Source organism: Haliotis rufescens, unplaced genomic scaffold (assembly GCF_023055435.1).
Source record: "Haliotis rufescens isolate VD_foot unplaced genomic scaffold, xgHalRufe1.0.p SCAF_6, whole genome shotgun sequence".
Lineage (NCBI taxonomy): Eukaryota > Metazoa > Mollusca > Gastropoda > Lepetellida > Haliotidae > Haliotis > Haliotis rufescens.
Window position 1 is genome coordinate 35,904,177 of NW_025964334.1, and position 21,907 is coordinate 35,926,083.

Consider the following 21,907-nt stretch of genomic DNA (forward strand, 5'->3'; position numbering starts at 1 on the left):
TGTCATTTACTAATTTTTGGACAGAGAAAAGTTAACAATATTTCTTTTTCTCATTGTACATAAGAGAGCTAAAAAATTGAAAATGAAACTATATTATGATTTAATTTTGTATTTTCTTTAAGATAATGTATGCTCAACAACAAGTATCAATATTTTTCAAGAGGGCACCTTGTTTGTTGCAGGGAATGAATGCTCATACAAAAATCCCTCTGTCTATCTGTGCTGTCTTATCACAGCTTGTTGGTAAGCACCTGACCTTACAATGGAGTGCCTAGCCAGGTTTAACGGTTGTAAGATCGAGTGTATGTGGAGGCAGAAATTAGCAATGCATGATATTAATACATACATTAAGGTAATAGCAGCGTGGAGGAATGAATAGGTAAGTATGTGTGCGGACGTACAGGCAGCTAAGCACAAATTGTGTCTTTATGATCTTGATCCAAATAAGCCATCATTACTGACGATAGCACCCAAAGTTGCATTGAGCTCATACGGAGGTCGTTGAAGCATGTAAACTGTTGTAACATGGCCTGTCGTCTCTCATACCTCCACCCCATTAAATTTATTCATCTTCCACAAACCACTCCACTCTTCACTGACTGTGTTTTTAACCTGTAAAATACAGAAGAGGAATTCGGAGTGTCGTCCCAACACTAAGCCTGGCCCAGCTTTATGTTCGTGGTGAATAGACCCTTTGAAAGGCAAGGTATATGCCGTCTGCCTGGCTTTTCAAAGACAGCGTATATCTGTATAAACTGGTGACCTGCCCCTGTGAAAGCACCCAGCCTATTAGGAGGGGGAGCGAGTATATTCCTCGCTTGCTGGGGTCATCTCTGTGACCTCAAGCTCACAAACCCTATCCAGAGAGTCAATGGAACAAGGTTCTATAAATAGCCTGGGTTCGTGTGTTGAGATAGTGGTGTTTATTGATATGAGTAGAATACAACTGTACAGAAGTGTACCAATCTGTTGCTGGTGTGATTTATGCTGGCTTGGTTTTGTTGCTTGCAAGTCGGTCTATTGGTGTAACCTGTGTCCTCTCCCTCGTTGCTTTGTTTATTGACAAAAGGTGGACCATGTGATCACTCGATGTCGTAAAGGACTCCTGGTACTTATTTCCCAACAGACTTTTTGCCACCCGACAGATTAAAAGTGTTACGGCAGCCAGGGATGGAGTCGAGATGAGGCGGGGATAATTTTGTGTGTGCAGTCGGCATACGGGGCAGGTGAGTTCCCCTTGGTCTTCGGGAGGAAGCGGGTTGGACAGTGTGACAGTTCATTGTGGTCATATGGTGTTATGACTAAGTGTGCCCAAGTAGATGTGATAATTTGACATTGATATTGTAGGTCATGTGTGGTGCAGGTGTTTACAGGGGGTAGCTGAGTGCAGTTCGCGGAGGAAGGGGCATATGGGGGGGTTCAAATAATGGGCTCACATTTAGAAGCCGAGGAAAGGAACAGTTTGACATCGGTACTGGATGTGATGAAATGTGACTTAGAAGGGGATTTGGGAGCTGAAGGTGGAATAGACTCGCTGTTAGTTTAGTGACACTGCTGTTAGTTTAGTGACACGGTTTCTGTGAGGGGTTTCTGTGAGGAGTTATCGGATGGAATGGAGTGACAATGTGAATAGCAAATGACAGGTGTTGATAACACTGGGGGAAGTAGGTCAATGGGAGGAATAGGAGAGGAGGAAGATACTAAGGAGGGAGGAATATTTCAAGAATACCCATCCCAATTTTGTCATATGTTGTAACTTTTGGGGATATAACAGATTTTCTGTTTTTGAAATCAGGTCTTGAGTTTCTTGAGGAATTTTAGTATAGTATTTTAATCAAAGGGTATCCTTAATCTGTTAACTTCAATGTTGGGATCATGAAATAGACCCTTTATAACTTTCATTTTTAAATTCAAATAGTGTTTGTTTTTTTATTGTAGTTTTGAATTTAACTGGTGTTTGTTTTGAGAATTAGTGATGTTTGCTTAGTACAATGAAGTTTAATGATTAAGGCACGTAAAATCAGATTGATTATATTTTTTAAATAAATAATAAAATTAAATTTCAAGAATTGAATATTTGAGTGTTTAGAAATTTGACTTACATCAGGTGAATTAAAATGTATCCCCTAAGAATTGTTTATGAACCATTAGATAACTGAAGAATATATGTGTCTGGGATTTGATAAACAGACATAATTTGATAACCTACATATCATTCTAAGTATTGTTTGTCTTTGACATCAGTTCAGAACGGAGTCCATTTAGCGAAAATGTCAAAAAAAATTGTACATGTATGTTTTCCATGCAATTCTATACATAAGCAGTGGTTGGCCCCATACAGTCGTTACATTTAAGATTGGTGTGATAAATGCATCACTTAATGTGTTCCACACTTACCGATTAATGATCTATGTCATCAGAGACAAAGAAGTTTCATTAAGGAAATTGTCCACAGTGCACAGGATATGTTTTAAGCTTGATACAACAAAATCAAACTACAGTCCAAAGTAAAAAATATTGATCGGAGAGAAAATTAGGATGTGTTATGTGAGGAGGCACTGTTTCATGAGATAGTTGGCACTCCAAGAGCAAAAGGTGCATTACGAGATTTATTGCGCTCGCCAAATGTGTTATATGTAATTGTAGATTTGGGTTAACACGTTGCCCTCAACTATGTTGAGAGTGTGGAGGTCACAGAAGTGCTATGTTGAGGCATATAAAGAGCTAGTGGGTGAATTTGGCCTGCATGGGCACCCTATGCTTCTTGTACTAGTTTATTGGCGTGTTTATCTGTCATAAATCTGTGTCATATGTATGTTCGGAGGTGAATAAGTACTACTGATTTATGACAACATGATATGACTCGTATCTCAGTTGTCAAGACAATAGCTTGAATATCATCACAGAAAAGATAAATACAATGTTTGTTCCAGGGGATATAGAACAATGGTTAATTTACGTGTTTCTTCAACATTTTGTATTAATGTTACAATTTGGCTATCAGTGATAGTTACATGATTTTAATTTTCATGGTGATGTACGGTACCTGTTTTTGATGTTACAATTTGGCTATCAGTCATGGTTAAATGACTTTTATTGTCCATGGTATTGTACCTATAGTGTATGTGTTGTATACGTCTGTAAGTCCTTATATCTTTAATTGGTTGACAAATATTTTTGACTAAAATTCAGTGTAGGTGTTGGAGGAGAAAGAAGAAAAAATATGTTTTCAACTTCCTAATTAGTACTGCTACTAATGAAAAAAACCAAACTCATAGATCACGCATCATGGAAATATGGTCCAAAATGATCCCAAAAGATAACTGATTATGTTTTTTGTTGGTATAAAGATTTTTATACACATTATTCACCATTTCTTTCATTTCAACAGCTTATTATAAAACTCTGAAGATCGGGGGTAGAATAGGTCTACAGCAACACATTCTTGCCGTAAAAGGCGACAATGTTTGTTGTAAGAGGCGACTAATGGGATCGGGCGGTCAGGCTCCCTGACTTGGTTGATGCATGTCATCGTATTCCAACTGCGTGGATCGATACACATGATGTCAATCAGTGGATTGTCTGGTTCAGACTTGATTATTTACAGACCGCCGTCACATGGCTGGAATATTGCTGAGTGTGGCGTTAAACAACAAACAAACTAAAACAATCAGCTCTCCAAATTTGTCAAAAGTTTGGAATTTTTTAAAACTAATTTCTGTATGTTTTTTTCGGTTGTGTTCATTAACGAAGTAAATAAAACATCTGGCCTATGGGGACGGAAGTAAAGGAGCATGTTACAAGGATACTCTCCCTGTCGTTCAACTGCTGGTGTAGAGCATTCAGGGGTTAAGAGGGTGGTAATTTGTGTAGAAAGGGTCACATACCCAGGCTGTCTGATCAGAAGGGCCTGACAATTTATGAGCTTGTGTTCAGGGGTTACAGGGGACAAGCTGATCCAGGCAAGCCTTGGGACATGGGCTGACCACAGCCCTTGTAGAGGCTTGGGCTTTCTCAGACAAGAGGCCTTGGGAGGAGACAGGCCCTTAGTGAATAGTTTGGGGGACTAGAATAGGGGTCAGAGTAGGGTCTTTATTTCCCAGGAATTTGCTGATGGGGATTATGGGAGGTTGTTTATGAGAATATTTTATGCAGTATGTGAGAAAAATATGAATTTCATTAAAGGATGCATTAGGGTTTGCTGATAGTAATATTCGAAGCACAGGTCCGTATTGAGTCTTGACAATTACCTTTGTGCATGGAAATTAGGAATTCTGATAATGTGTTCGGTAAATCTTTTAATGACCAAGAGACTTTCATCTTCTATTGGGTGTTGTATCTTAGCACAAAGCAGGAGACCAATGTGGCTATAAAACAGGCTTACACCCTCTGGTATGCATGTCATTACTCAATTTCAAGACAATAATACTTGAAAACAATTGATGTTGATCCCATTTCATTGCCCCTTTTCTAGGGTTGTTTTGTAGGAGATTATTTGATTTTCTTTAAGATCTAGTTTGACGTTGTTATGTTTTTCATGTTTATGATTATTATGTATGAGAGTGGATTATGGTTCCTACGTTAGTTATTCAATATTCCACAGGTGTATGGGGCGGTGGGGTAGCCTAGTGGTTAAAGCGTTGCTCATCACGCTGAAGGCCCAGGTTCGAAGCCCCACATGGCTACTATGTATGAAGCCTATTTCTGGTGTCCCCTGCCATGATATTGCTGGAATATTGCTAAAAGCGACATTAGACACTCACTCACTCACTCACTCACTCACTCACTCCACAGGGGTAGTCGTCGTGAGGTAACTCCCAAATGATTCACAATTCATTGGTACCATCATATACTGCTTAAAAAACGTAAGGATCACACATTTCTTTCATATTACTGTACTTAATCTGTCATGGCAGGACAGATTAACTATCATAATATGAAAGAATGGAGTGATCCATAACTATTTTAGTGGTATAGTAACATTGCTCCATTTTTGTCGTGTCACTGCCTTGGACAAGTGGACTTGTGGAACCCAGCTAAGACAAGTTAAAGAGATTCATTCAACACTACAAAGGGACATATAAACTGTGTATTGTTATGCAGGAGCCTCTTCCCCACTTGGAACTGTTGCATTTGAATTAGAACATTACCTTTGAAGTAATATCATGGGTGAATTTGAAAGTGAGTCCGACTGCCTGGCTGTCTTCACCCACATTCTGGGATGACAATTAGTCCAGCGGACTCGTATCAAGCTCTCACTAATAGACCTATTATCTTTGATTATCAAAAATTGGAGTTTGTGGAAGGGAATGGCTGTCTAATTCATCTTGCTCCTGATTGCTTGGAGAGTGTTGTCAGTAGCCCAAATTGTGGAAGATGTTGTGCCAGCTGTTTGCTCGGCTGGATCACGACAACTAGCAGCCATTGATGCTAATGATGAGCTTGTAAAGATGACACAATTAATCCAGGAAAGTAAAGAAGTCTTTGGCCAAGGTTGCCTGCATCGCTTGCGGTGTTTGCTTTATGAAAATTGCTGTATTGGTTGCATGTACTGAAGAAAAATCAATTTCCCTCAGGATGATTTAACATCGGTAGCAGGATGGTAAAAATTAGATTGTTCAAAGACGCACTGTTAAGACATCCTGTGGAATAGATATAGTTCCTTATGATACATTACCTCTATTACATTATAGCATAATTCCTATATTTTGGCAGTCATCACGCTTTAAAGCCTTTAGATTTTCAACAGATGCTCTTCACTGTCAGTTATCTGATAAGTCGTGGGGTAAACATTAGAATGTTCAAAGCCACAATGTAAAGACATCCTAGGAATAGATATGTCATTAGTGACGAACGGATTTACAATGGCAGCATATTTTGACTGGAAAAAAAATAGGAATATGTAATTGGGAAGTTGGTGTTCAAAAACTATGGATGTTAGGCATGTATGGCCATGTTCTTTTATTGCAGATTAAAAATGCCACATCCAGTTTTTCTTTGCCAGATGTAAAAACTGTTACAGTGTTACACTGCAAATACTTCTTTTGATTGATTGACATGTCATGCAGGGAAGTTCACCCGAGGGCATATTTTGCCTGTAGTATTTGTATTAGGCGATAACTTTATGTGTTTTCAGATTTGTGGGTGCTGTGAGTAATTGATATTCCAATTTCATTTGAGACCAGTGGCATTAGTTGGAGGTTTCAAATGGTTACATTTCCAGACATTAAGTACTCAGGTGTATACCCAAATCAGTTCATTCACAGTGTTAATAGGCAGCTTATGATTGTCAATGGCAGATCCAGAGATGGGTTGCAGGGTGCACACTAGACCTGGCACGATACACCAACTGTGCGATCCGATACGTAGGACAATACCTTGCTCTCTATCCAATATGTATCTCGATACTTGCACATGCTCTTTTTGGTGGTGGGTAAGCCATGTTTTTCATAGACAGGAAGGCCAAATACCTGGCACACGAACAATTTACTATTGGCATTTTCAAGTATGGTGCAATGGATGAAAATATTTACATTATCACTAGTAATTAGCGTTTGGTGTAACATTTATTAAGGAATACATTTAAGGTTAGAATCGATACTTTTTACTCAGTACTTTTTACTATTGTGATCGAGAAGTAAAAAATCTGATCCACTGATGCATAGGTGTATTATCCCGCTACTGGTGCACACCTTCCCTTCATGTCAACCAATCATGAGATTTTGTTCATTTTGAGACTTGAGTGTAGTGTCCGCCACACCACTCATTCATCCCTGTTTCAATGTCCTTGATCTGTCCCTGTGATAATGATAACAACAGTAGTATCCTTTCCATTTCCGTTACATGGCTGATACGGGGCGGTCGAGATGCCTTGTTGTTAGAGCGTTCGCTCGTCACGTCGAAGACCCGGGTTTGATTCCCGACATGAGTACAATGTGTCAACCCAATTTCTGGTGCCCCCGTCGTGATATTGCTGGAATATTGCAATATTCCAGCTATATGACGTCGGTCTGTAAAAAATTGAATCTGGACCAGACAATCCAGTGATTGACATTACGAGCATCGATCCACGCAATTGGGACGGATGACAAACATCCATCAAGTCAGCAAGCCTGTCCATCCGATCTCGTTAGTCGACTCTTACGACAAGTATGGTCGCCTTTTACGGCAAGCATGGGTTGCTGAAAACCCCTTCTACTCCGGATCTTCACGGGTCTCATTAACCTGAAGTCTTGGTCACTTTGGCATTATACAATAAACAAAATAACGGATGTACTTTTGGTTAGGGCTGTTGTAGCATTTTGGTAGTACTATGAAGTGTATCAGATATTGGGAGATAACTGCATGTATTTCACTCTTGCCATTCAGATCTAGTGCACCAGTGTAGCCATTTTAGTTTTAAATGAGACAAACATCAGATATGTGTCAGCTGGACTCTTGAATCATTTGATTATGAAGACTCAGACGATACGATCATTTATATCCAACATGGTGAGTATTGGATAGAAAATGCATATGAAAACTATCACCCAGGTATAACAATGTTAATAAAAACAATCCCTGTATGGATTTGTAGTGTGAATATATAGCTGGTGTAGACAGCTGGAGTGTGATAATGAATCCTACAGGCAATGGACGAGGTGTTGGGTTTGTCATTAGTGTCACTTTTAACTGTGTAAATGTGTGACAGATGTCCCTCGTATTGCTTCCCTCGTTCTCCCTGACTGATGATTATTGTAGATCATCATCATCATCATCACTTCCAATTCATCAGCTGTAACGCCACGAAGGAGGTTGATATTGATTACAGCTTGTTAGGATTCATCATGGTCAACTTGTAGATGGAAGCTTGTGTGTAACTCTGGTCTCAGGTGAAGAAGCATTGTCTTGTTTTTAAGATCTGATTGCAAAACCTATTCAGCCGTCTGATATATTTTATTGACTGGTAATAAAGGCTAGTGACGGACAAAACTAGCCCTCTTAATGCCACACTTTAAATTACTTTTATAGATAAGGGAATAAAATTAGTTTGTTCAGTGTTGAGTATTAGCTGACTCGATGTTTGGTTAACATGTCATGATGTAAAGTAATTTCTATGGCTAGAATTAATGTTACCAGTCTACCAAAAATCTGGCAAAGTAGACACAATTTATGGATAACAACTTCTTTAATTACTGTAAGGCTAAAAGCTTTTGGTTCCACCAGACCGAACTTGATTTGTGATCATTTTTAGTAGATTTATATTTTGTATGGATAATTGTTAGGTGAGCTTATTGTCCGAATTGAAAGTAACTGACTTGGCAGCTTAACTATATTAATATGAAAGCATCGGGTGTGTTTTACTTCTTTGGAGTTGTAGGATTACGAAATTGGTCCACATCCGCTGTGGGTAGTATGTCTCTGTTGTGAAGGAAGAAAAACTTGGATTAAATCCACAGCTTTGTGTTTCTTTAATGACTTTCAAACCAGGCTCGAGCATAAATAAATGACTAGATACATCGACAAAGATTTGCATTACGCAATGCTAAAAATAACTGCCGTATCAAATTAATTAGCTGTTATACGATTACACAACCATACAAAATTAATGTGAAAGATATGACCACATGAAAACAAAGAGTGAAACCGACATTATTTCGACTATAACAAAAAACGAACAAATTTAATTTGTGCAACAAATGTCATTAAAAGCTATCCATGAATTTAACATTATTGACATTTAATGATCAGTTAGAAATGATGTACTCACTGGTGATAGATATTACTCCATGTATTATGAATTTCTACAAATCGGCTACACCGATCCTTTGTTCCTTTATAAAATATGAAAGCTAACTGACTTGTGGTATTTGACACCGAATCATTTCTTTGATAAGCTTCATGAAGTCGTACCCTAAGTATGAATACAGAACCATATAGATTACCCTATCAGGCGTTACAGTTAAAATCAATAATTCATCGACATTTCACCGAACATGTGTTCTCTTTCTGTCGTCTTCTGTTGAACAGCTCTGCGGAAATCTATTGCTACACACATGCTGTCGCAGGATAAACATAAGTACTGTGACGTAGGTTCTTCAGCGAGGATGGCAAATAAGAAGTGAAAGTTTGCATAGGTTGGGTAGAGTATTAGGTAACCAGTATCAAGACCTTCAGGCTGCTTCGGCAGAAGGAAAAATGTATAGGGTATAGTAATAATGTATGCTAATGATATATAGCATAAACAAGTTATGAAAAAGGAAATGTTTGGCAGAATTTGTATCGCATCTGATGATATATGGTATAAGCAGGTTTTGAGAATTGAAGGGTTTGGTAGACAAAACAATGTGCAGATCAAAGAATGTATATCACTGCTGATGATATATAACGTAAACAAGTTATAAAAAGGGAAATGTTTGGCAGAATTTGTATCGCATCTGATGATATATGGTATAAGCAGGTTTTGAGCATTGAAGGGTTTGATAGACAAAACGTTGTGCAGATCGAAGAATGTATATCTCTGCTGATGATATATAACGTAAACAAGTTATAAAAAGGGAAATGTTTGGCAGAATTTGTATCGCATCTGATGATATATGGTATAAGCAGGTTTTGAGAATTGAAGGGTTTGGTAGACAAAACGTTGTGCAGATCGAAGAATGTATATCGCTGCTGATGATATATAACGTAAACAAGTTATGAAAAGTGAAGAGTTTGGTGGACAAGAGATTGTGTGATGACAGAAGTCGGAGGTTGCTAAAAGGTTTTAGGTTATATTTGGGGGCACCTTGACACGTGAGGCTGTTTTGTAATCGGATCCTGAGATTATGTTTAAAAGGGTGTCTGGGCTTGGGTAGATTGGCAGCCCCAGCCAGTTTCAGACAAGTTGTCCAAACACCACCTTTTTCTCTCCAGACTGTCGTAATATCAGTTTTAAACAAAATTATTTTGTTGTTTAAAGCCACGCTCAGCAATACTCCAGCAGTATGACAGCGGTCTAATAATTTGAGTCTGCAACGGACAATCCGGGCATCATGAGCATCAACCTACGCATTAGGATATGATGACATGCAGCAACCAAGTCACAGCCTGACCACCCGATCCCCATAGTCTTCTACTCATACGCCGAGCATGGGTTGCTGAAGACCTATACTAACCCAGATCTTGTCTGTTCTGACTGTGATTCTTGGTTTGTCCGCACCATAACCAGGCTTTTGCTGACTTACTGTGATATAAATAGTGGTATTAAACCCTTTCACTCATTCACTCACTCACTCTAAAACTCTTAAACTTAAGAAATACAACAAATTGATTCATGGGCAGTAACTTATTTTTTTTGATAAGTTGCTACATTTTTCTTTACCTTATAGTACAGTATAGGGGTAATAATTTTTGTGGTTTTACTACAATGTGCAACATGCTTCAATGTGAGGTTAGGGGTGTCCGGGTAGCCTAGTGGTTAAAGCGTTCGCTCGTCATGCCGAAGATCCGGGTTCGATTCCCGACATGGGTACAATGTGTGAAGCCCATTTCTGGTGTCCCCCGCTGTGATATTGCTTGAATATTGCTAAGAGCGGCATAAAATCATACACACACAATGAGAGGTGGAGAAGTGGAGAAGGGTGTTTTTGAAATCCCAAGTATTTTGAACCACACCTTTTGGGTTCTAAGCCTAAAATACTGGTGATACTAATGCCTTTGTGGTTAAGATGTGATTTTCATATTGTTTGTCTCCAAAAACATTTCACCTGTTTTAACATATTAATCTCAATTTAATGAGATGAATTTTTTTGTTGTACTTAGTTGTGAAACTCTGTAATATTAAATTTGCAAAATAAATTTCTTTTCGGAACATATAAGCCTAGAAGATTCTTGCAAGCACTGTAAGACAGTGGGCTGGGTGTTTCTATACATTACATAACAAACCTCAGTTCAACTGCTGACTGCATTGTTAGATAAGTGCCAACAGACAACCTCTGTAAACACACACCGAGAACAAGATTGTGGCTGTTCCTAGACTTGCTGAAAGATTCCAACACACTCCACCCTCAAGATGCCATCACATCGCACATTTTTCTCATCATCATATCTAGCTCATCGGCAAGATGTGCCTTTCCATGTTTGTTTATGTAGCTCCCATGTCTACCAGCAGGGCTACAGATAGGTGTGGTGTAGGTGTTGGTAGAAGAGAGACTGGTGGTAAGTCTAGGGGATACCTAACACCAACAGGTGCTTGCTGTGTATGTTTGCTGTCTGACAGCACGCAGGCGGTTGTTACCTGTGCAACACTCTCTCAACTCCGAGCTCCATACTTGAGAATATACAAGACGAGAAAATCCATACCATGTGCACCAGTCACCAGGCAGGGAAGACTAGCATGGGAGAGATGTATTTACCATTTGAACAGTTTTAGATACAGCTTTGAAAGTGTGGATTCTGGATCAGAATTTGGACAGGGTACTTCATGCTTGTTGTAAGGGCATGGATGATGGGATGGGTAGTCAAGCCCTGTGAGTCCTGTTGTTATTCCTGGCCAAAATGGGCAGTGGGGTAGCCTAGTGGGTAAAGCGTTTGCTTATCATGTCAAAGGCCCGGGTTCGATTTCTCACATTCTCGTGACGTTGCTGTAATATTGCGTAAAATCCAACTTGTTCTCTCCTAGCTAGTTATATACATGTTGTGGAATGAGGATGTGTGTGTCATTAAATCCTGATGGTGTTGATCGTCGCTCATTGTTTGCCTGGTGCAATCTCAGAAAAATGAGGAATTTGTAGTTACAGCATGGGATTTTTAATATTTGTATGTCATCTTACCCTGAGCCATTGAATGGCTCACTCACTCACTCACTCACTCACTCACTCACTCACTCACTCACTCACTCCAGCAGTTTTATGCAGAACATACCATTGACATGACGTTTCAGATGTAATTTCTTTTCTGTGCCAGAGATGTTAGGGAAGTCTAGTATTTAATGTGGTTGCTCTGCAACCCAAAGATCCTGGTTTGATTACCACAAGAGAAACATAATCCAGTTGTGTACCCAGCTGTGACAGGAAACTTTGCACATTGATCATCATGCAGGCAGGGTAACAACAAGTACCATCTTTTAACATCTGTTGATGTGACGCTGCCAGGGAGTCCACAACTTACTTCCACAATAAATTAATCATACAGCTCAACATTTGAGAGGGATACTGGGATATTTCATACTGTTACATAACTAGAGAACAGATACTTGAATTGTGTACTTACTGTTATTAACCTTACAGAAGCCAAAAGCCTGTGAAGATCTGGGGTAGAATAGGTCTTCAGCAACCCATGCTTGCTGTAATAATCGAGTCTGGAGCAGACAATCCAGTGATTGACATCATGAGCATCGATCCACACAATTGGGATTCGTTGACATGCATCAACCAAGTCAGCGAACCTGACCACCCGATCCCGTTAGTGGCCTCTTGTCGTAAGAGGCGACTAACGGAATCGGGTGGTCAGGCTCGCTGACTGCATGTCATCATATCCCAATTGCGTGAATCTGGACATGCTCCAGTTGCATGTCAATATGAGATACTATTTGTGTGACACCATCTCCCAGCAGCAGTTTATAACAAACTGTTTTTTGGTCCCAGCCATTTACTGTATATATGCATATAATGAACTAAAGTTATTTAGAACTAAACTATGTGGTCCCTTTGAGTTTGTTATAACTGTAGTTTAGTGTATGTATGTATTTAGATAATCAAAGAAATTTGTTCATCACCTGTCGATGAATGTGCTTCATATGAATGTAGAATGTTGTGTATGATGTGCTTCAGGCAACACACATCGCAAGTTTCTTTGTCTGTAGAGACTTGGGGACAATAAAGTACTATGTTGTGAAATTACTATGTTGTGACACAAATGTTGCATTCCGAAATAACATTTCATAAGACTCCATCTTGTATTATCAAGTTTCTCAACAGTAAACTTTATAATACTCTATTATTTAAAAAAAATTATTTTCAGAAATGTTAATTTTTCAATTAAACTTATCATGAGGTTTGTCTTTCCATGAGATTCTAGTGGTGCCTCCACAAGCTCTCATTGGGTGAAGTTTGTTTTGCACAGCCAAGCCTTGATCAGAGACATTTTAAGTCATAATCACATAATCACACAAATTCTAAATTATGCGTAATAAGTTAGGGAAATCCAGTCAGCCATTATGGTTTAAACTTCATCTTGCTACAACGATTGAACTGCCATGGTTGCTGAGCTGTAGTTGGTAAAATTTACAAATTTCTATTTGATTAGCGATGAATAGATATCTTTCAGCCATTGAGTGTCTTATTAACATAAAAAGCTGTCATTTTGCACTCACTGAGATATTTGCTTTTACTGCAAAATCTCAAATCGGCAGTGTCTTGTCATTACAAGCACTGCGATCGATAGCATGATGTGGTTTCCTGTTGATCTCGTGTCATATTTCCACCAGAATGTTGCCGGAGAATCGGACTTTGGTACGTCATACCTGTACAGGCCTAAATCAGACATCTTTTGTGATGGCAAACCCCATGTTGTTAAAACCATCCATTGTGAAAGCTATCTACGCCAATTTTAGGTGCAATTTTGCTAAGTAGAGAGTAATGTGACTTTCCGATGTCTTCAGCCTGGGTGGAATGACTAGAGGAATACATACACCCATCTTCACTTCCTGGTAGGCGAATATCAGCTTTAATTAACAATAGTCCAGTGATGAGGACTCCTTTCTTCTGACGGTGTGCCTAGCCTTCTGAAATTGATTTCATTGCGAAATGGAGGCTTCTCTGTGCCGGAGAAATTGACGCTAAATAGATGGGGAGCATCTCGTTTCTAGCGTCTAAAAAGTGGACTGTGATGCCGCAGTGAACTCGAAGATGCCACTTGACGTGGGATTGTGTTTGGATCGGATTGCGATCCTGGCGAGGGATGCCGGCATTAGCGCAAATTACTTTCCATTTTCTATACGCGACCAGAGAAATGTCAACTTCGTCATAAACCACACAAGCAACCATAGTTAGGTTCTGATAGTTTTGTCCTCCGTGCTCAATTTTGAAATAAATATTTTGTTTTCCCAATAACTGACAGTTTAGTGTGGTCTATTTCATACACGATGTTCTCATTATGTTTGAGAAAATATGCTGGAATTAGAAATTTGATGTTGTTGAGGTTTGTTTGAAGACATCTTGTTTATTCTGTGTGGCAGTAACTAGGGTCGTAGTAACTATATGATTGGGGCTGTATTCATGAAGCTATTATCTTCCACTGGATCAATACGCAAGGTTTTGTGTCCTTTTCAATTACATTGTTTGTCCAAAGAGAGAACCCAAGGAATGTTAAATTCAACAGAGTATTAGGCTTGAAAAAAAAGGGAAATGTTTCTTGGGCATTGGCGCGTCACTTAAACTGTGCACGTCAGTTATTTTTATTGCATATATTGAAAAAGAACATGAAATTTCTCAGTCATATAGACCTATGAAAATCCGGGTTAGAATAGGTCTTCAGCAACCCATGCTTGTCATAAGCAGTGACAATGCTTTTTGTAAGAGACGACTGATGGGATCGGGTGGTAAGGCTCGCTGACTTGGTTGATGCATATCAGCGTATCCCAATTGCGTGGAACGATGCTCATGATATGAATCACTGATTGTCTGGTCCAGACTCACTCATCCACACTTAACCTACTGTGTTCCACAAATAGTCTGCTTGTTGTGGCCTTACTCCACTGCACATACCATGTTACCAGGTATTTGAATCCAGAGACAACCTAAATTTTTTATCTTTTGACATGAGCATGAACACCTTGACTTTTTTAAATTGGTGCCTATTGTTTCACTCATTGCAAGTGATGATGGTGTGAATAGGTGGATTCCATTCCCCACATGGGTACAGTGTGAACCCCATTTCTGTTTTTTTCCCACCCCGTAAAAACTGTCACTCACTTACTCACTCACTCACTCACTCACTCACTCAGTTTGAAGGGGGCCCATTCATCTAAGGTGCCACAATTCGATGTGCAGAGTTGCATCCCTTGGGCACACAAGAAACCTGTGATTGGGTGCGAATACCAGTTCGCCCCGATTATGTTTCTAGGTTTGAGCGCCATACCCGTGCTCGTTGGTTTCACCGAAGTGGTAAACATCTGAGACCTGCATCATTTCAGGTTTTAATTCCACATGAAGCTGAAGTGATATGTGTGGAATACAGTTGAAAGCAGTGTTAAACCCAACTCAGATATTGAAGATTGTGTAGGTCCAGAAACTTGCCTACCTGCCTGAATTTCCTTCAACATATGTTTTAGGAGATTTTACTCTGTGCCAGGTGAAGCCTAGCAGGAAGAAAGGAAGAAACTGTGAGCTACGACTGCTTCGTTTTGGCCCCTCACACATGATGTCATGCAACCCCCTAAGCACACAGATAAATGACATACTATATGTGTGCTACTTCTCTTGGGAAATTATTCAATAGCAAATTCAATTTTCATAATTGTTGATTACAGAGTAAACAGTTATCTTTGTATCATATACGCCTGCATCCTCCTCTGTTATGTCAATGTGCTGCAGTCAAGAGCAGGATAATTTAGCTGTTTACAGATATTTGTTAATAGTAATTACATTAGATAGTGTGGCATTTTTGTTTCAATGGCCAAAGATGTTTTGCTTATTTTACGTTTGTTCAACGTTTGTTCAACGTTTGTTCAACGTTTGTTCAACGTTTGTTTGTGCCCACTATGCCATGCTTGTCTTAAGAGACAGCATTGATGGTGACTATGTACCACCTGGGCCGAGCTTCACATTAGTATTGTAATGATCAGACTTGCTTGCTTTAACACAAGATAGCCCTAGCACAATAAACACAGCCCTACTGGCTTGTTGTATACACCCTGCTGCCACACCAAAGTTCAGCAGATTGATTCCTGAGTTTCTGGAGCTTTGGTTCTGCTCTACACTGAAGCACATGTAGCACATCTGGTGTCACCTTAGGCTTGTGACTTTGTTTGAAATTTGCCCGTGTTCACCCAGCAGTGAATGGGTACCTGGTAGGATGAGAATTTAGTGTGACCGTTCACCTGTTAGCACCTTACAGGCAGCTTGGGATTTATGCTTTCCGGGGAGCCGCGAATAAAATTGAATGCACACTGATCCATTGACCGGGGTAATTACGTTAGCGCGTTGAGTATGTTTATGGATATATTTGATGCTCTACAAAAATGCACGTTATTATTATTAATTTTTTAATATTATTATTACAAAATGTAGCATCCATTTGATTTCTACGGGGTGGGTTCATGATCACCAATACCACATCTAAGACCTGCAACACTTTGGGCTTTCCGCTTTTTAGCCTTGATATGCCTGAAGTACTGTGAAATGGCATTAAACCCAACTCACTCACTCACTTCATATCACAATGGCAATCTTTCAGCTGACGATACAGGTGTAAATGTTTTCTCATTTCCAGACCAAAACATTATGGACTTGTATTCACTGACTTGACTTTAAGACAAATACAAGGTCGAATATCTTTTGCCTGTTGGTTTTATGGTTTACATACTAGTTTTAAGTAAAATCTGTGTACATCTATTTGTTTTGCTGTCCTTTGTCGACATGTTTTATATAGTTTAAATTTATTAATTATCATTGTATACTGTGTTGGAGTCACTATTTTGTCTGAAATAATGCTGAAGTGACTTTAAATTTGAACTCACTCACTCACTCACTCACTCACTCTCTGATGCTGATGTCTATCTGTTGGTGAGTGCTAGACTGCATACATTATTCTCACCATGGTAACATATTTTGCAAGTTAATATGAAGAGCTCATAAAACGTACTTGCTTGCTGTCTGACATTTACCATGGTTTACAGTTCATGGCTAGAAGAATCTCGCGTGACGTCAAACAATTTCTATAGCTCTATCTTAATTTCTTGCAGACCTGTCGACAAGGGCATGCATATCTTAGTCTGCTGGTTTTGAAGTCTTAAACGTTAATCCTTTGTTATTGCCAAACGATTGTGATGATTTGTAACAATGTGCATACTAGTAGGATACACAAGGTTGCCGTACCTAGAATCGGGACAAAATCTTGGAGTTTCGATGCTTGTATTGTTGTTTGAAGATTATTTACATGATAGATAATAATTGTTTTATTCAAATGCAGAATATTCAAAATGCATTTAAAATTCAAAATATTCCACATACATTTAATATTCAACATATTCAATATACATTTATTATTCAAAATACTCCAACTTTATTTTATCTTTCGAGTGTAATCTATCCCCGAAGTATTAGATGTAAATATAGCATTGCTTCACTTTGCTTGGTGAAGAAGACACCCGAGCAGGTTAATTTACTGTATAATAATGCATGAGTCTCCCAGAATCCAGCGTCGTCGTATTCACTCCTAAAAATTCTTCCTGGACTGTGTGGAAGTCATTTAGCAGTGACTTATCATATGTCAATAGTGCATTATTAATGAAGCCTCAACTATGGCATTCGCATCTTCATCTTCATGACATAGAGCAATAAGAATCGGCGGTCGGCTTGCGTACCTTCCATATTCCTTTGTCAGCGCCTACCATGATAAACACCGCCTTCGTTACTGTTGCTGTAACTGTTCGTACCTCTGCCACTTTGTGTACCTTGGTTTTCATAATTGATGTTTTGTGTGGCCTTAATGTGAAATTGAAATTTATATTGGCTGTGTTAGAAGATGTCATACAAGTTACCATGGTTGGAGTGTTAGCTTGTTTGATAAATATTCATTAACAGGTATAAGTTGGTGCATTCGTGTCATCATTTTACAGATTTCCTCAACACAACATCAAGTGCAAGAGATAAATGCTGCAACATCTTGCTAGCAATACGCAGTTAAAACAGGATGGTTTCTTGAGAATGGAGTTTATATATCGGTGTTTGGTTTCAGATCTGCGACTGTACAAAGAGACAAGCGGCAAGAAGGGCACACGCAAGGACTGGGAGACGGTTTGTGTGACTCTCGCAGACTGGAAGCTCTTCCTCAGGCATTTCCGCAAAACCACCAACCCTCAGGAAATACTACTATATCACTACCTGAAGGAGGAGTTATTCCCCCTTGTGGAAGTTTCTCTTGAGGTACAGTACATAGATCAAAGATCAGTTCTAATTTGTAATTTATATTATAATGACGTTTACTGTCATATTTTTAGCAAATATCATCCTTTTATTTGGCAAGTTAAAATTAAACTTATTCTTGAACTCAACTCAACTCACTCACTGGATTATTCAGTTTTATAAGCCCTATGTTCTAAAGTACAATTGATTCTACAACAGATTAGGGGCGGTGGGTTAGCCTAGCAATTCAAGCGTTCGCTCATCACACCGAAAACCCAGGCTTGATTCCCCACATGGGTACAATGTGTGAAGTCTATCCCATGTGTCCCCTGCCAGATATTGCTGGAATATTGCTAAAAGCTGTGTAAAACCATGCTCACTACAACAAAATATATTGTCACATGAATATATCGAATTTACATTTTCATGTATCATTTACACAATAACTAAATTATTGCTTAAAGATGTGTGGAATTACACTTGCTCACAATATTTATACATCTACTATTCTTTTCCAGAACCGAATCTTAAACGAATCTAGTTGTGAAAATTTGGAGTTGGATCCAGATTTCTTGATGAAACGTGAGCGGGAAGAAGTGAACGCAATGTTGAAAGACTCTGACAGCATGAACCATGACGTGAATGGCTCTGCAATCAAGAGTGAGAACGGAATGGACATTAAGGAAGAGAACGCAGAAGATTCAGCTCAGAAAAATCTGGAAAACTGCGGTTCGGCTCCCAATTCGAACAAAATGGCTAACGGAGACATGGGAAAAGGTGTGGAAGATTTATACAATTTTCTCCCTATGTCCATCTGTGCTGGGTGTAAGTTCTGACTCAATGTGCTTAAATACTGGTGCCAAGACTAAATGTGCTTGAATACTGGCGCCAAGATTAAATGTGTTTGAATACTTGTGCCAAGACACACTATGCTTGAATACTAGCACCAAGACACAATGTGCTTGAATACTGGCGCCAAGACGAAATGTACTTAAATACTGGCACCAAGACACAATGTGCTTGAATACTGGCACTAAGACACAATGTACTTGAATACTGGCACTAAGACACAATGTAATTGAATACTGGCACCAAGTCACAATATGCTTGAATACTGGCGCCAAGACACAATGTACTTGAATACTGGCACCAAGACACAATATGCTGGAATACTGGCGTCAAGACGAAATGTACTTAAATACTGGAACCAAGACACAATGTACTTGAATACTGGTACTAAGACACAATGTACTTGAATACTGGCACTAAGACACAATGTACTTGAATTCTGGCGCCAAGGCACAATATGCTTGAATGCTGGCACCAAGACACAATGTACTATAATTCTGGCGCCAAGACACAATATGCTTGAATACTGGCGTCAAGACACAATGTACTATAATTCTGGCGCCAAGACACAATGTACTATAATTCTGGCGCCGAGATACAATATGCTTTAATACTGGCATCAAGACACAATATGCTTGAATACTGGCATTAAGACACAATGTACTTAAATACTGGCACCAAGACACAATATGCTTGAATACTTGTGACAAGGCCTCCAGTAACTTGTTACTGTGTAGGAGTGAATGGGATGGTCACAATGATGTTGAGTGTAGATGGACGGCAACCACAGAAGACATGGCTGTACTCACTGTTTTGTCTGTATCTTCACCATGGGTTGGTCTGGTCCTGGGTGACTCTCATGCTGTGATGTATCTGACAGTGTTGGAGAACTAAATTCCCTCCCTGAAAAGTATAAATAAGCCTGTCAGGAATATACGTAGGATTCCAAACCATGTGCCGTTCCTTTGCAGATAAATTGTGGTGGGATCATCATGTTGAGCTAAATTGGAATTTTTGTTTTGAAATAGAGGTATTTTAACATTGCATTAAATACAATAGTGCCTTTTCTTTTTATGGGGCCGCCCGGACAGCGGAAGGTCCGGGGTTCGATCCTCGGCCGCGTCATACCTAAAGACGTTAAAAGATGGTACTTATTGTTACCCTGTCTGGCGCTCGGCATTAAAGGGCTTAAACAAGTACTTGTCGTCTCAGCGTCAGTATACTGTGTCTGAGTGGGGTATTCATGTTAAACTGCGGCATGGTATCTCAGTGAGCTAGCACTATAAATCGGCATCAGTCCGGACAAGTACAAGCACACACAAGCACGCACACGCACACACACACACACGTGCATGCACTATATAAATGCAATAATCTTGGACGTGACGTTAAACCCAATTTTACCTCACCTCACCTTTTTATGGGGCGGTGGGGTAGCCTAGTGGTTAAAGCATTTGCTTGTCGAGCCAAAGACCCTGGTTCGATTCCCCATTTGGGAACATCGAGTGAATCTCATTTCTTGTGTCCCCCACTGTTATGTTACTAAAAGCCTCGTAAAACTATACTCACTCTTCTCTTTATTGGTCCTGTTATCAGTGAATATAACCTAAAAAGACATAGGTTTGTTGTAACTTTATTTTAACATGAGTTGGGAATTTGTACTGATATTTGCAAAAGAGTTTGGGCTGAATATCAGCCTCTGAGCAGGTTTTGATAAATCCCTGACAAGATGACAAGAACAATGGAAGAGTTAACTCCCTTGATCATCCTTGTGGAAGACATTCTCTTCAAGTCCTGATCATCTTACATGTTTTCTGCATTTGTCATGTACATGGATTATGTTGACGTCAATCAGTTCGCCTGTGGATTGTTTTCACAGATTCACAAATAAAGCATGAAGACAGCCCAACAAACAAAACACAGCCGGTGAGCACGGGTCCGAATAAGAAAGGTAAGAAAGGTACTATCAGACTTCATTATTTTACTTTTTCTTTCCTATATATACTCACCTCATGACAATGCAGCCTGTGGGGTCATAAAAAGCACCTCAATGGATCAGGTGGTCAGGCTCAGTGACTTGGTTGAGTGCGCATTATTGCACCCCGACAGCTTGGATCATTGCTCACAATATCGATCACTGGATTGTCTGATCCAGACTAGATTATTAAGAGGCCGTCGTCATACAGATGGAATATTGCATGTTGCGTTAAAGAACAGACACACAAAGAATCTGATATCTTGATATTTTGGCAGTGTAGGCTGAATTGAAATCGGGGGTCAAAGTCGTAACCAAAAAGCTAAATGTGAAGGTTCTGGGGATCTGAGATACACAAACTACATCATCGGGAATTTTATTTGACAAGTTAGTCTTTAAAATACCATCTTGAATTCTACTAATTGTGTTAACTTAAGTACATTTTGGTAATTATACTTAACCCTCCTTTCTTCCTTCTCTCTCTCTCTCCCCCCCCCCCCAAAAAAAAATAAATAAATAAATAAAAAGACAAACAAACAACAAACACTTGGTCTTGCCTTAAGTGCCATAAGCTGGGGAAATACATTTTTTTTAAAATTATTATAAATATTCTAATAACATCTTTTGTTGTGTGTCCTCCACAGCCAAGATAGAGAAAGGGAATACGCCAACTAATGATGGGCCTCACAAGTCTCCCGGGTCCCAGCTTCCGCCACCGATGCCTCCTGGTGGGCAGACGAAGGCGCAGCAGATCCAGATGTCGATGGAGCCGCCGTTCATGCAGCAGCAGAGCCAGATCTTCGTTTTCTCCACCAATATGGCCAACAAGGCAGCTGAGTCTGTGGTCCAGGGGCAGTACAAGAGCATGCTAGACTTCCACCTGGACCAGGCCAACACAAAGAAGTTCCTTCAGGTAAGGAGGTGTTGGAATCTAAGGGGATGGGTGACATGGAATAGGAGGTGTTAGAATCTAAGGGGATGGGTGACATGGAATAGG

The 21,907-nt window shown here is 39.5% G+C and overlaps 1 protein-coding gene across 11 annotated transcripts in view; it reads left to right on the plus strand.

Moving 5' to 3' along the window:
• LOC124148530 (trithorax group protein osa-like) overlaps window positions 1-21,907 on the plus strand; it is a 140,119-nt gene that overhangs the window by 108,082 nt on the left and 10,130 nt on the right. For 9 of the 11 annotated variants that reach the window (XM_046519646.2, XM_046519647.2, XM_046519649.2 and 6 more), the window contains 4 exons: window positions 17,920-18,107; window positions 18,605-18,863; window positions 20,815-20,895; window positions 21,555-21,823. In XM_046519646.2, the coding sequence (XP_046375602.2) occupies window positions 17,920-18,107; window positions 18,605-18,863; window positions 20,815-20,895; window positions 21,555-21,823 (797 nt within the window). Of the gene's footprint in view, window positions 1-921; window positions 1,227-17,919; window positions 18,108-18,604; window positions 18,864-20,814; window positions 20,896-21,554; window positions 21,824-21,907 lie in introns of those variants that run through there. The other 2 variants (XM_046519655.2, XM_046519648.2) reach the window with 2 other exon arrangements.